The 13,822-nt window shown below is 46.3% G+C and overlaps 6 protein-coding genes; 3 read left to right on the top strand and 3 right to left on the bottom strand.

Annotated features, from left to right (window-relative positions):
• Positions 1–1,205: 1,205 nt before the first annotated feature.
• FFUJ_05316 (uncharacterized protein) lies at positions 1,206–1,748 on the bottom strand (the record flags this gene model as incomplete). The annotated part of the gene is made up of 1 exon (XM_023571293.1): positions 1,206–1,748. The coding sequence occupies one exon, from the start codon at positions 1,746–1,748 to the stop codon at positions 1,206–1,208; it is 543 nt and encodes a 180-aa protein (XP_023425624.1).
• Positions 1,749–4,068: 2,320 nt separating this feature from the next.
• On the top strand, positions 4,069–5,688 carry FFUJ_05317 (related to exopolygalacturonase; the record flags this gene model as incomplete). XM_023571292.1 has 6 exons in its annotated part: positions 4,069–4,596; positions 4,656–4,736; positions 4,784–4,943; positions 4,991–5,340; positions 5,390–5,491; positions 5,542–5,688. 6 exons carry the CDS (start codon positions 4,069–4,071, stop codon positions 5,686–5,688), a joined length of 1,368 nt encoding a protein of 455 aa, XP_023425623.1.
• Positions 5,689–6,047: 359 nt separating this feature from the next.
• On the top strand, positions 6,048–7,682 carry FFUJ_05318 (uncharacterized protein; the record flags this gene model as incomplete). XM_023571291.1 has 2 exons in its annotated part: positions 6,048–6,782; positions 6,834–7,682. The coding sequence occupies 2 exons, from the start codon at positions 6,048–6,050 to the stop codon at positions 7,680–7,682; spliced, it is 1,584 nt and encodes a 527-aa protein (XP_023425622.1).
• Positions 7,683–8,705: 1,023 nt separating this feature from the next.
• On the bottom strand, positions 8,706–9,722 carry FFUJ_05319 (related to short-chain alcohol dehydrogenase; the record flags this gene model as incomplete). XM_023571290.1 has 5 exons in its annotated part: positions 8,706–8,841; positions 8,945–9,027; positions 9,094–9,297; positions 9,349–9,596; positions 9,668–9,722. 5 exons carry the CDS (start codon positions 9,720–9,722, stop codon positions 8,706–8,708), a joined length of 726 nt encoding a protein of 241 aa, XP_023425621.1.
• Positions 9,723–10,229: 507 nt separating this feature from the next.
• FFUJ_05320 (related to succinate-semialdehyde dehydrogenase) lies at positions 10,230–11,976 on the top strand (the record flags this gene model as incomplete). XM_023571289.1 has 5 exons in its annotated part: positions 10,230–10,253; positions 10,315–10,448; positions 10,519–11,184; positions 11,325–11,877; positions 11,944–11,976. 5 exons carry the CDS (start codon positions 10,230–10,232, stop codon positions 11,974–11,976), a joined length of 1,410 nt encoding a protein of 469 aa, XP_023427246.1.
• A 437-nt stretch (positions 11,977–12,413) lies between these two features.
• FFUJ_05321 (uncharacterized protein) lies at positions 12,414–13,497 on the bottom strand (the record flags this gene model as incomplete). XM_023571288.1 has 3 exons in its annotated part: positions 12,414–12,959; positions 13,033–13,322; positions 13,386–13,497. The coding sequence occupies 3 exons, from the start codon at positions 13,495–13,497 to the stop codon at positions 12,414–12,416; spliced, it is 948 nt and encodes a 315-aa protein (XP_023425620.1).
• Between the last annotated feature and the right edge of the window lie 325 nt (positions 13,498–13,822).

Raw genomic sequence — 13,822 nt, 5'->3', positions numbered from 1 at the left:
TCTTGGGCATCCCCAAACCATCTGTATATCGGCTCCGCAAAACTGTACGCCATTAGATCAGACTGGAGAACGGGTTCAGTTGTTCTCTCTCAGCCCCTCGAGCTCAGATAGTTCGTCTCAGAGCGTCTGATATATCATGAAAGGCTGCGGAAGATCCAGTTTACTAAACATAAAGCAGCAGTCGCATCCCAAGAGTCATTCAAGTCTTGGTCTACGCTTCTCACCACAATTTTCCCTACAGCAACGAAATCTACGACTAAGGGCGAGTCAGCCAAACAATCAAGCCATGTATGAATTGAATAATGGAATAAATGCCACACCAAAAGATAACCCCAAGATCCCAAAGCATCGACACAGAAAGCTCAGGGTTCATAAGTCTTGAGTTAACGCCAAGATCCATACCAAAGTATAGGTCACAGCCTACGGAATGTATATTGCCAACGGCAAACAGGAGTCAAGTCTCAACTCATGACTCAGAGCCATCTATGCTTTCAACAATAAGATGACCGTCACTAGGGACTTCCCCGCATCAACACCTTGGAAGTTGAACCATTGCCAGTCCACTCCGGAGGTCCCGTGACGAATCCAAGGGGGACTAGGTAGGGACAACGCAAAGTCGATAGCTTTACAGTACAGAAGTCAGCGGTCAATTACTGGATCAACCCGTGACTTCAATGAAAGTCGAGGTCGCTGGTTGATCAAGAGGAAGCTGAATTGTACCCTGTGTTTGAGGTTATATACTCGACAGACAGAAAGGTAAAACAACACAGAATTCGAAGAAGCTTGAAATGAACTCAAGCAGGAGAGTCACCAATGCCTGAAGTATCGCTCACTATTTGTGAGCAACTATATGGACTGAGTGTCTATCATCTTGACGACAGCTCGAACTGTGGCCTATAGCGATGTTTAAATTCACTACAGTTTAAAAGAGGTTTATGAAGTCGCCGTAATGATCTTTCACACTTGATATGGATGCGAAAGTCCGTGGCCTCTATCTTGCAGAACGTTTTATGAAGACAGAGATTCGATCATGATATGGGTAGTTGTTTCGAAGAAACCTGAGAGGTTTCTGTTATTGCCGGAGTATCGGGTGATTATTCTGTCATGCTTCCCCATGAATTAAAGAAACACCCTCATCATTCATAACAGTGTCTTCATGAACAATCCCAAGCGACAACGAAGCTCCAGTTCAAATTAATGTCCCGTCAGATTAACCCTTGTTCCTCCAACCCGTGTTTCAAAGCCGCCATCTTGTTCATAACAAGGGTGAGGCTATCGAGCTGATCGCGCATGGTAGCAAGTCTTTGTCGTTGTTGCGAGTGGAATACGTCGAATAGTCCGGTGGTGGCTTTGAGTGATGCCAGGGCTTGAGTGTCATCGCCGGTGTAGCAAGAAATATGGCCCAGAAATTGGGCATAGGTGGTCCGCGTTTCTTGACAAAATTTGAAGTCGGCGTGGGTGATGGATGCGAGAGTCTTATTGAGATCGTTTTCGATGAGGCGGAATGAATAAAAATGCTGCTGGGCCTGATAGAAGTACGCCTCGGAGCCGGGTACACATCTCAGGTGCATGATCGCCACCTCCAACTCGTCAATCGATCGATGCAAGGAATCGGCGAGCTGTCTGAATTTCAGCGCTTGATCGAGTTGGTGTTGTTGGAGCCGGCTGTTGTGCTGTGTGAGCTTGAACACAGCACTTGCGGCTTCGTGAAGAGAAGAAGAGATTCGCGGTGTGTTGGTAGAAGACATGATTGTTGTGCATAACTCGATGTCTCGAGTTCCCCTGTTGGCGCAGCAGATTATTTCATGTGATGAGAAGGTGAGCTGAGAGATTGAAATGTGAGAAGAGAAAAGTCTTAAAGGAAGAATGAGTTGCGTCACGGGCCAGACCTTGTGTGCCTAGCTTGACACTGCACGCAACCGCCATAACACTACCAACCGTATTGGCACTAATCAATCTCTACCGTGATATATTGGTGAACAGCATAATTCTGCCTGTTCCTTCCTCTCACCTCATGAGCTATAGTCTCAGGGTTTTGTATGCCGGATCTGTACTAGGCCAGTTATGAACATGACGAGGATGGATCTGGGCAACAGTAGCCATGGATGTCCCGAACTTACTGCTTTAGAAGCGATATCACTTCGAGTCATTAACTTGACTGCCGCCTAAAGTTCAACTTAAGAGGCGAAGGGCCTCTTTTATCTCGTCAACTGAGTTAGCAGAATTGCTGGAACAGGAGGAACTGTAATGGCTAGACCAACCACTGTATCCTCATCAGTTATAACATGCCCCGTTCTAATGTACAATACCACCCATGCGTAGTTAAAAAAAAACCTCAACGCTGTGAATCATATACAAGTTAAGTGTATTGTAAAGACAAATCCCAATAGTCCACATAACATAGATTGCTCCAGAGCATCTGTGTAGATAACTCTGACAACAATCCGATATTCATATAAACAGAGATTGAAATCACCTTTGTGTTAAGGAACAATCCAAAAAGCTTAAACCATCTACAAGTCCAATCTAACAATAAAGTCATAAGCTGATATCTCCCAAACAAGTCGACTCCCGCCAGCTCAAAATGCGTATCCATGTACATATAGAAACAAACCCTGTATTATCAAGCCAGTAAGTAGAAAGATACAATCTTCCCACCAACTACGAAGTTGTAGATATCAAAAGATGCTAATGTATTTATCTCCTTCCAGAGATGTATTCACGACTCTGGAGCTCATAACGCGAGACTACTACGACACCGGTGATTGAAAATCATAGTACTGATGTTCGAAGACAGCTGAAGATAGCAGGCGTACATAATATGCACTCGAGGCCACGCGATCATTCCGGTGTGCAAGTAGTGATTAGTAGGCGATAAAGACCAACATGAGCGTACTAAGTAGGTTCCTTTCGGTTAACGGATGGACTAACTAATGGTCCTCTACATGAGAACTTAACTGCTTGAATTCTGATACAATCTAATCCAACTCGCTTGCCCTCCCATGTTAGAGCACAGATTGGAGATAACCTTGCATAGGTATGTAGCTACACTTTCTCCAACTCAAATATACTCAAGACAATGAACAAGTGTATCGAATCCCTCTCCCGAAGATATTGCTTGCCTATGTCTACATAAGACTTGCTCATCCTGATGCCCCTGTGTATGTCCATGAAGCGAATTCTGCGGATCAACAGTCAAGGAACACAGCATTGCTCTGTACTTAATAGATACTCGCCGTACAATCATAAACTTCTTATCCATACGCAGGTGCGTCGTGTAGACTATTTATCGGAAACCCATTTTTATCAAAGCATGTTGTCAAGAGAGCTTGAGTAGCATACGTAAGCGGCATTTTACTCCACCTGGGAGTCTGTGTTCGCGACATGTTCTAGTAGTGCCCCTAGATAATTTCAAAGCTTTCCGCAAGCTCCCGTTCAGTCTCTTTAAGAAACAATAATGAACGTATTGTGACCTTGGCAGTTGGGGGACTTTATATAATCATCATGAACCCTGGTGGAAGATGACGAGTTGGGGGTATTTAGCATTGTTCAGGGACTCGAGACTAGGAACACGTCTGACTGTAGACAAACATATGAATTCAACAAGGAAAGTCTGTCATATTCAACGTAATTAATGCCCAGAACATCCGACTCAACCGAGGCAGAAGACATTGATAATTGGCTGCCAAGCTGGCAACCCGGCTTGTTCAATCTTGGGGTACGGAGTAGTTTGGGGGGATTGGGGGATCTCCGGAAATGAACCAGTAGCAAGGGGAAACTTAAAAGCTTGGTAATGATGCCCATTGGCCAATTTGCGGAGAAAGCGACATTGAATCCTACCCCGCAATTTAAGTAAATGGCATCGTGGGGTAAAGCGCGTGGTTTGGGAACGATATCGATTAGTGCCGGTGGATCTCACCTGAACTTTGCCAGAATATCAGATAGAGTTCTTCCACCAATGACACGTCCACTATCCAAGATAGTGAACGGTCTGGCATAATTAATATAAAGACGCGAGTATGGCGTTGATAATATGTTTCCGTATCAGCAAGTCATTCAATAGTCAACATGTTGTTCAATAACCTTGTTTCGGCGGTCGCCGTGTCTGCTCTTGTGTCATCAGTTGTTGGCACCTCGTCTCGCAACTCGGCATTACCCAAGAGGCCCCATGTTGAAGCTGCCCCTTATGGTACAGGGAAGGCCTTTCCTGCCTCTCCCGCACGATCTCGCAAGGATTTCTGTTATGTCAACGCGGGCAAGGGCAAGAATGTCGACGATGCTCCTAGCATCTTGAAAGCGTTCAAGAAGTGCAACAAAGGAGGCACAATTGTTCTTGACCAAAAGTACAGCATTGCCTCGCCACTTGACTTGACATGGCTCGCTCATGTCGACGTTATCATTACTGGAGAGGTCAACTTCAAGTCCGATCCCTACTACTGGGCAGACCACAGCTTCAAGTATGACTTCCAGAACATGTCCTCGTTCTGGAAGATTGGTGGCAAGGATATCCATATTTACGGTGATCTGACAAAGGGAGAGTCTGTGCTTGATGGCCATGGGCAAGCTTACTGGGAAGAGATGGCTGTCAACAAGACTGTGAGTCGTGATGCACTCTAGCACTCCTCTGCTTACCATCAATACTAATTGTTGCCAAGTTACTCAGACCAATCCTGTTGACGATTGAGGACGCACATGGCCTCACCATGTCAAACCTGCGAATGCGCAACCCACCCAACGTAAGTCTCAGTCACATCCGGCACAGTACCAAGCTCACAGAAATCAGTGGTTCAACATTATCATCAACAGCACTGACGTGTTGATCAGTGATTTGGATCTTGAAGCCAAGAGCTTGAATGGGGTCAAAATCGCCAACTCTGATGGTTGGGATACTTACCGTTCCGACCGCATCGTCATCCAAGACTCTGTTATCAACAACACAGACGGTACGTTCCCAATCCAGGACCTCATGGTCACATTCTCACAGCCGCAGATTGCGTATCATTCAAGCCAAACAGTACAAACGTGGTTGTTCAGAACCTCGTGTGCAATGGCTCTCATGGTATTAGTGTTGGTTCCCTGGGCCAGTACAAAGGCGAGACCGACATCGTGGAGAATCTTTACATCTACAACATCTCCATGTCTAATGCCAGCGATGGTGCTCGAATCAAGGTCTGGCCTGGCGTTGAGACTGCCTTCCAGGATCTTCTGAACGGCGGCGGCGGTCTCGGCCGTGTCAGAAACGTGACATACGATACCTTCTACCACGAGAATAACGACAACGCTATCACCATTACTCAGTGTTATGGTCAGAAGAATCAGACTCTGTGCAACGAGTTCCCTGTAAGTTCAACAGGCACATGTAAACTACCTGTCGCTGACATAATACCAGGCAAACCTGACTATTGAGGATGTCACGATGAAGAACTTCTGGGGAACAGTTTCAACCAAATACGACCCACGAGCTGGAACTCTCGTTTGCAGTGCACCCGATGTAAGAACTCATTGCTAAATACACTGTGGATTTGACTAACCTTCTTTCAGCGTTGCAGTAATATCGTGGCTGAGGATATCAGAGTCCAGGTTCCAAGCAAGAAGCCACCGGTCTACGACTGTCAGAACATTGACACAAGCACTTTGGATATTACATGCCGAGACCCAACCAGTGCCAGGGACACAACGAATGGATAGGCATACAAGGCTGATAGACCTATGTATAGTGATTCAATATCTACTATATTACCCGTGACGAAAACCTCACTCCTAACTATACATTCCATGTGTACGGATTATGACCCATTGACTGGCGTGCTGGCCACTGTGGACCCACAGCACACGGCGTTTAGATAAGCGCTCAGATAGAGGATCGCTCCTACGCTAACGTCGAATGAGTATAGTTGTGCTTACGACGTAGTATCAGTTGTAGCTCCTTTTGCTCAGCCCTATAAGGATGACGATGCCGGAAGGGCGTAACCAGGACTTTCTTATATCAACGCATATGTGAAGGTAGGATAGTCTGTTTGCTTGGAAACTCGTTTGCAACTATCATAATGGAAGAACAGGAGGTTTTTCCATATCGCGGCGCGCCGTTCCCAAAGAAATGGCGTCGAAAACATCCACGTTCAAAGAATGGATGCCTTACTTGTCGCACAAAACGTAAGAAGTGCGACGAGGTTAAACCAATATGCACAGCGTGTGAGAGGTCTCAGCAAGACTGCACCTGGCCAAGGACGGAAGAAAAGCAACAACCAGACATGCAGCTCAGCGTCAACACAACACGAGCTAGCAGTTCCAACCCACCACAAAACGTCAGCCTTACGGCATATGGTGTTCCCAGCGTTCAATCAGGATTAAGAGCTGCAGCCACTTCATCTCTAAGAGCCGCTCCAGCATATGGAAATCTCGCCTATCTAAGCGATAACTCCCGGAGACTCTATCAGCACTACATCAGCGTCACGGCCGAGATGCTGACACGTGGACCAAGCCTGGACGGGAACCCATTTATACAGTACTTGCTGCCGCTGGCGTCACATGATGCGCTGGTGCTCAATTGTGTCCTCGCCATTGGAGGAGCTCACGTCGTCGTTAACGATACGTCATCTAGTCATAAAGGCGCCCGTGGCTTAGAGGTAGCTGCTCGTAGCCATTATGCCAACGTGCTGTCTGGAATACAGAAGCTTCTGTACTATCGAACTGGACAGACCATATATGCACCAGAAGCTGACATAACGCCACCAACTCCTTCCCGTGTCCTGCTTATTCTACTGCTCCTCTGCGTATTTGATGTGAGTGAAATCGGTCGAGTCTTGATACCAAACATTAACAGGACAATCTAGCACGTTCAGGGCAGCTCCCGCAGCTCAATCTATCACCACCTCAAAGCCAGCCAGGAGTACATTAAACTCCTCACAAGTGACTCCAATGCTCCTGATGAGTTGCGGAACTTGAGAGGGTTCATCCTCGAGCTATACGCATATCACACAATCAAGCTCGCAATTACTCCTCGCAGCCTTACATCGAATGAGTTTGTCGAGATCGACCCTTCCGTACATTCGCTTGATGTCCTTGACGGGTATAAATCTCAAGGATACCTGCTTGGTTTCGGAAAGCAGATATTCGAGCTGGTGCCAAGAGTTTCAAAGCTTGTTGAGGCTCGACGCAACGAGGAGCAACAAAACCCCAAGAGGCCAACGGCTTTGTCAAAGGAGTATGACTCCTTGCTGCAAAAATTACATAGTGTTGACGAAGCCGGTGATGAAAGCAATGGTCTCCGGCCTTATAAAGAGCGTGCAGGTGCGACAATGATTTATCAAAACGCGTTAATCGTATATCTGAAGTCGGCATTTCAACGGAACATGCTTGCCGATCCGGAACTGATGTTTGAGATTGAAGAACGGATTGACCAGATAATGCCCAACTTCTATAACCTGTTTGTCAGCGAATCACCATATCGACGTATGCTTCTCTGGCCAGGTGTCATTATGGGTTCTTGTGCACGAAGTGAGAAGCATGTTGCGGGTTTCAGGGCAGGTTTTAAAGCAAGGGCGTCAGGGACGCCTGGTGCAGTAAAGACGGGAGCACGCATTGTTGAGCTGTTATGGAACGACCCGGACCCGCGGGCCTTTGGTCCCCGAGGCTTGTCATTCATAATGACCAAGCATGGCATTAGCTGTAGCCTGTGTTAAGAATAGCAAGAGTGGGACCGTATACCGATCTTCGAGCTCTAATTCAACTGAAAGATGAGTTTTACGTATATCGGCTAGGCTGTTACCCTGGTCTTGTATTCTTCAATGTCGCATGCCTATGTCCACTTTCAAGTGTTTATCTGTCTCCCGCTTGTTTTCCACGCCATTCATATCCATACCGTGGTAAAATACTCTTCCCCATTTCAACCGGATGAATGTCCACGCCCAAGTCACAAACAGTTGTGAACGCGTGCTTTATCTTTCCTTTGTCATTCACCCTCCTCGTTACCAGCAAAAGCGCCTCTACGTTTGCTATTTTTGACCAAATGGCCAACTAATATCATAAATCGGAGCATGCAAACTTCAGTAAGTTGAAACAAGTTGATAGGCTGAAGGCATTTTCAAATGTATCCTGCCGCTTAGTATCCACTAGGTAACCAAGACTTGTGTTAGTAACTCCACAGGGGCCTTTTATGCTTTCAAAACATAGTAACCTCCATTATATAAAGATATTATTTTAGATTTCGGCCAGCTGAATTGAGTGCATCTAGGTTCAGGTCGCAATTGAGGCAGCTAACTTAATGATATTAACTTAATAAAGCTTTACCACCTGGGAGGTAATGAACGTTTAAATTATAGTGGACTTTGGGGATTTTTAAATACCTTTTAAAGCTGATATGTAAACTTAAAAACAAATAGAGATATTGTTTAAAGTTAAGACGTGTGGTTAAGAGCTTAAAGCAGCGAACAACACTCAATAACCTTGCACACAAGGTCTTTGGTAGTTTCAGCTAATCAGATGAAAAATGAACTTTATAGATATATTGAGAAATATTACTTTATAAGCTTTAAGTTATTCCTATACCAGATCATTCACGTTCTGTTTGTTTAGCAAGCAGATGGTAGGTATTTAGAGATCAGAAGTTCATTGCGAGTTCATTAAGAAAGTTACGAAAGCCAAATATAACGACCGAGCTCGATTACAACTCACAGACCATACTACCTCTGGAAGATACGTTTTCTTCAGATGGCTCTGCCTCCATCAACCTCCATATTGATACCAGTAATAAATTTGCCGTCGTCCGACGCAAGGAACAAGCAAGCGCCAGCAACATCCTCTGGCTTGCAAAGCCGCTGTAATGGTACATTGGCGATGAATCTTTCCCTATTAGCCGGCGTGTCTCACTGTCCAGAGAAAGCTTCAAATCTTTAGGCAAAGTCAGTCAAAGCTTGTGTTTAAAGAATAATCAACAGTATCTTACAAGCCAGTTCCGCCAAGAAGGGTACAGACCGAGTTGATGCGGATATTGTGTGCGCCATATTCCGCAGCCAAGCCCTTAGTTGCCTATGCTCAAGTTACTACGTGGAATACGTCCCTGATGAAGGTTCGCTGGCTCATATTATAACTTACGTTCCAGATTGCACCTTTGGAAGCATTATACCAGACGAGGCCTGGCCGGGGTCTCGTAGCACCAACTGACGCCACGTTAATCATAGTCCCACCTTCGCCTTGTTTGATCAGCTCCGGAAGAAAGGCCTGTGAGCCAAAGAATACGCCCTTGACGTTGACTCGGAAACACCTATCAAAGTCCTCTTCGGTCACAGAAGATGTGGGCTATAAAAATAGAACGTCAGTTTGAACTTCATCGTTTGGATGGTCACTTACCTTGTTGTGATATGTGACGCCAGCATTGTTCACGAGACAATCGAGCCGCCCGTATCGAGATTTAGCAGTCTCAATAACCTTTCTCCAGTCTTCTTGAAGTCCAACATCTGCTTTCAAGAAAGAAATAGAGTCATGGTCGGTCTCTACCACTCTCTCTCCACCCCGCTTGTTTAGGTCGGTAATCAGAACTTTGGCTCCTTCTTGGGCGAATCTCTTGGCGATGCCCTCTCCATAGCCAGAGCCACCGCCTTTCAAAAGTCAGCGACTGGAAACATACAGAGCAAATGAAATCAGAGGTTTGCTTTTTTATAGGACGTACCAGTGACGATAGCAACCTTGCCAACGAGCCTCGGAATGTTTCTCGATAAGTTCATGTTGAAGATTCAGATAACGTCTCGTTATCCAATCCTTCGAGATAAAGACGGAACAAGTAGTTTATTGATAAACATCGATATTTGTGTTTATGTCAAAGTATTGAAACCTTGTGTTAATGACCTTGCCGATAAGTGTGGTCTTTTACAGCAATTATAACGCGTAACGTCGGCCCATACTTTATCGCGAGGCCTCGGCAGACCGGCTTTGAGTTTACGTACTGTACCTCTTAGTAACTTTGATAACCGAAGGTAACTTTGAACAAGGACGGAAAGTCAAAACTCAACCCGTGGCTATTTATATTACTAAGTTTCTGTCTAGACGACGTTGTCCTGATGCAAATAAAACCAGAGCCTCTTTGCATACGACCGTAGACTTGTCTTTATATTGTCAATGCCTTAATTTCGATGTCCAAAACCCATCCTGGTACTCTTATGATGCTGCGACCCTGTTTCATCAAAAACTATCCTTTAGCAATCTCAAACTGTTGCTGGCGAACAACACGAATGATGGCCACTGTGTCAAGCTCAACGGTAGAGTAATCATTTCTCCTCCCGTAAAGAATTCCGCTTAACAAACCCAACACGGGTCAAGTCTCTGTTACGAGACCCAGCGTTGTTTAGAGAAAAGGCCTACATTAACGGGCAATGGACCGAGGCCGGTGCTAACTCACGGTTCTCGGTCTTCAACCCATTTTCAAAAGAATACCTGGGCTCATGCCCCGACCTGTAATTTATCCTCCACTCTTACTCGATTTACATCCGATTGAGGCAGTGCTGACAAAGCTGCTCCTTACAGTGATAATTCGGGAACAGAAGAAGCAATTAATTTCGCTGAAAAGGCATTTGAGGATTTCCAGCATTCCTCACCTCGAGAGCGCAAAAGAATCTTGAAGGACTGGTTTGAGCTTATGCAAGAACATGAGAAAGACCTTGCCACGATTCTGAGTCTTGAGAATGGAAGACCGATTGGGGCAGCCCATGCTGAGATTAAGTATGCAGCCAGTTTCCTCGAATGGTTTGAAGGTGAGTCAGTCCGCTCCTACGGAGATTCAGGCCAAGCCAGTGCAAGAGGAACACAAGTTATCACGATAAAGCAGCCGATCGGTGTTGCTGGAATAATCACGCCCTGGAACTTTCCATCTGCCATGATAACTCGAAAGGCGGGTGCTGCTCTCGCGGCTGGCTGCTGTATGGTTATTAAGCCAGCGGCCGAGACACCATACTCCGCGTTGGCCCTAGCTGAGCTGGGCCATCGTGCTGGTATTCCTGCTGGCGTAATCAATGTTTTGACCAGTCAAAGCAATACTGTAGATGTTGGAAAGCTCATCTGCGAGCATCCTTCTGTTAAGAAGCTGTCTTTTACAGGGTCTACTGCCGTTGGCAAGACTCTGATGCAACAGTCAAGCCATTCCCTCAAGAAGCTCTCGATGGAGCTTGGAGGGAATGCTCCATTTGTTGGCAAGTAAACTTCTGCATGACATTCCATGTACCGATCAACTAACACAACGAAGTTTTCAATGATGCAGATTTGGACCGAGCTATCAAAGGATTCATGGCAGCCAAATTTCGTGGGTCGGGACAGACATGTGTATCACCAAACAGGGTGTATATTCAAAAGGGCATTGAGGACACATTCGTGGATAGGCTGATAGACACCATCAACGAGCAAGTTATCAAAGGAGACCCTCTGTCGTCTGGCACAACCATCGGACCTCTGATCAACGTCAAGTGGACCAAAAAGGTCGAGCGACTCGTAGAGGACGCTCTCCAGCAAGGAGCGAATCTAGTGCTAGGTGGAACGCGATCGGCAGATGACCAAGAGAACTATTACCCGCCTACGATCCTGACAGGCATGTCACATTCGATGCAGGCAAGCAAGGAGGAATTGTTTGGACCGGTGGTTGCTGTCTACTCATTTGAGGACGACAAGGATTTGATTGCAATGGCCAATGACTCGGACGTCGGCCTCGGCGCTTATATCTACACCGACACGCTTAGCCAGGCGTGGAAGACGACTGAAATGCTACAAACTGGCATGGTCGGGGTCAACACGGGTGTAATATCCGACCCTGTGGCCCCGTTTGGTGGAGTCAAACATTCGGGCTTCGGACGAGAAGGCGGCAGAACCGGAATTGAAGAGTTCCAGGTGCTCAAGGTAAGTGGATAGGCGGGCGCTGCTCAGCTCTGCATTGTGACATTGCTGACGCACGGAAATGCATAGACCGTAAGTATCGGCGGACTCGATGGCCGATAGGCTACTTGGTGGGGCTATGGGCTAGGTTGCACAAGACAAGGAGGTTTCAGCTTGGGTGCAAGAATGGCCAAGTTTGGACTCGTGCAATGTGGATCTAAGTTTAGACAATCAAAATGAATTTGCAGTGCCTTGACCGTTGTTGGCTGCGCTTATCTCTCGGTTGGGAAGCACTGCAACTCAACTATTGAATGTTCGATACGCCGCGGTAATATGAGCGAAATGTTTCTGTACCAATAGCCATGACATTCTTTTGGAAGCAAATGAACTCTGGCCAAGGCTGATCCAGGCCCCGACACTGGTCATATGTTTAATTGGGTAAAGAAAACATTGGCTATTGTTTATTGAGGGACACTTTGTAAAGATGCAGTTGATGATGATAGGTCTATTGATAATCAAGTCTTGATTTGGTTTATAACAAGCTACTATGAGGCCGGACGCTAGACTCTCTCTGCCGCAAAGCGGTGTGACTCGCGGACAATTGAGAAATCGGGATGATCTGCCGCCATAGAAGTTTCAAAATCATGCCCATATCCTTCCGCAACGATTAACTTGGCGTCTACACCGAGAGACTGCAGGGTCCTGCATGCCTCTGTTGAGAATCTTGGAAGAGCCATTTTGTCCTCGGTGCCATGGATAAAACAGGTCGGGGGAAAATTGCTTGAGAAGAATTGAACAGGGTCAACGCGATCATAGTCGCCATCCTTGACTATATTCCGAAACATGGTTCCGTCTCGCAAATTGCTCAAAAGCCAAGCAGTTCTGGGCTTGGAGAAGTCTGGTATCCGTTTCGGACTACCAGGGTCTTTCTTAAACGATGGAGGAGCAGAGGTGATAACGCCCTCGTCATACACCTTGTTAAGAAAGGCCTCTGGGAAGCGCGGGATTTGAGCCATAGCTTCCATCGGCGTGTGCCAGAAGGGATCCTTTAAGTAAATGGCGGGGAAGTAAGAGACAATAACCTTTGGAGGTGGTGTAGCAGATACCTTAAGATAGATCACAAATTGATCAGTACGATTTCGGAAGAATATACGAGCAACTGCATGAAGGAGGACTCACCAGTTGCAGAGCCAAGTTACCTCCAGCAGATGAGCCGATGACTGCAACTCGACTGCCATCAACTTTTGCACCAACGTCTTTGAGTAAGAGCTGAGGAAGCTCGTTACAGACCCATTTGTAGGCGGTATGAATATCCGTCACGGGTCCATCGTAGACAGATACACTTGGACAATGACGATAGTCTGGTACAGCAACTGTAAAGCCGAACTCATCAATAAGAGAGTGAAGGCGGGCTTTGGATACAGCTGCTTTTGTTCCAGCCACAAAGGCACCACCGTAGATAAGAATTGCTAAAGTACGGACGCAATACAATCAGCTCTTGCTCTGTCCATGAATCTGTCAAGTTTGCTTACCGATAGGTCTAGCCTCCCTTACAGAGTCGTTCGCAGCAGGCTTATAATAAACATCGGTGTGCAATGGAACGCCCCCATCAAAGGTGCCGTAGACATACTCCCTTACATCCATTGCTTGGTGCGAGAACTAATAAAGCAACAGTTTACATAAGTAGGCTCTTCTAGTGTTTTGCGAAACACCATGAGTCGGAAGGATAGGTGGACGTTAAGTAAGTGAGTGGATTGTCGGAATCGGAGGTGGATGTGGAGATAGACGTAACGGACGTGATAGTGGCCTACATCTGCGATTTCCGGTCCAAAGCATAATAAGTGCCTTACCACACAACGACTTACATAGGTTCTCGGCAGCCAAATAGCCGGCCATAATAGTTCAATTAGTAGGTTTACCTACTCCCGCGGGAACTGTCACAATGCCCCTCGCTACTCTGTGACAAGCA

The sequence above is a fragment of the Fusarium fujikuroi genome, chromosome FFUJ_chr02 (genome assembly GCF_900079805.1).
Source record: "Fusarium fujikuroi IMI 58289 draft genome, chromosome FFUJ_chr02".
In the NCBI taxonomy this organism is placed as follows: Eukaryota; Fungi; Ascomycota; class Sordariomycetes; order Hypocreales; family Nectriaceae; genus Fusarium; species Fusarium fujikuroi.
This window is presented reverse-complemented; position numbering and strand designations above follow the sequence as displayed.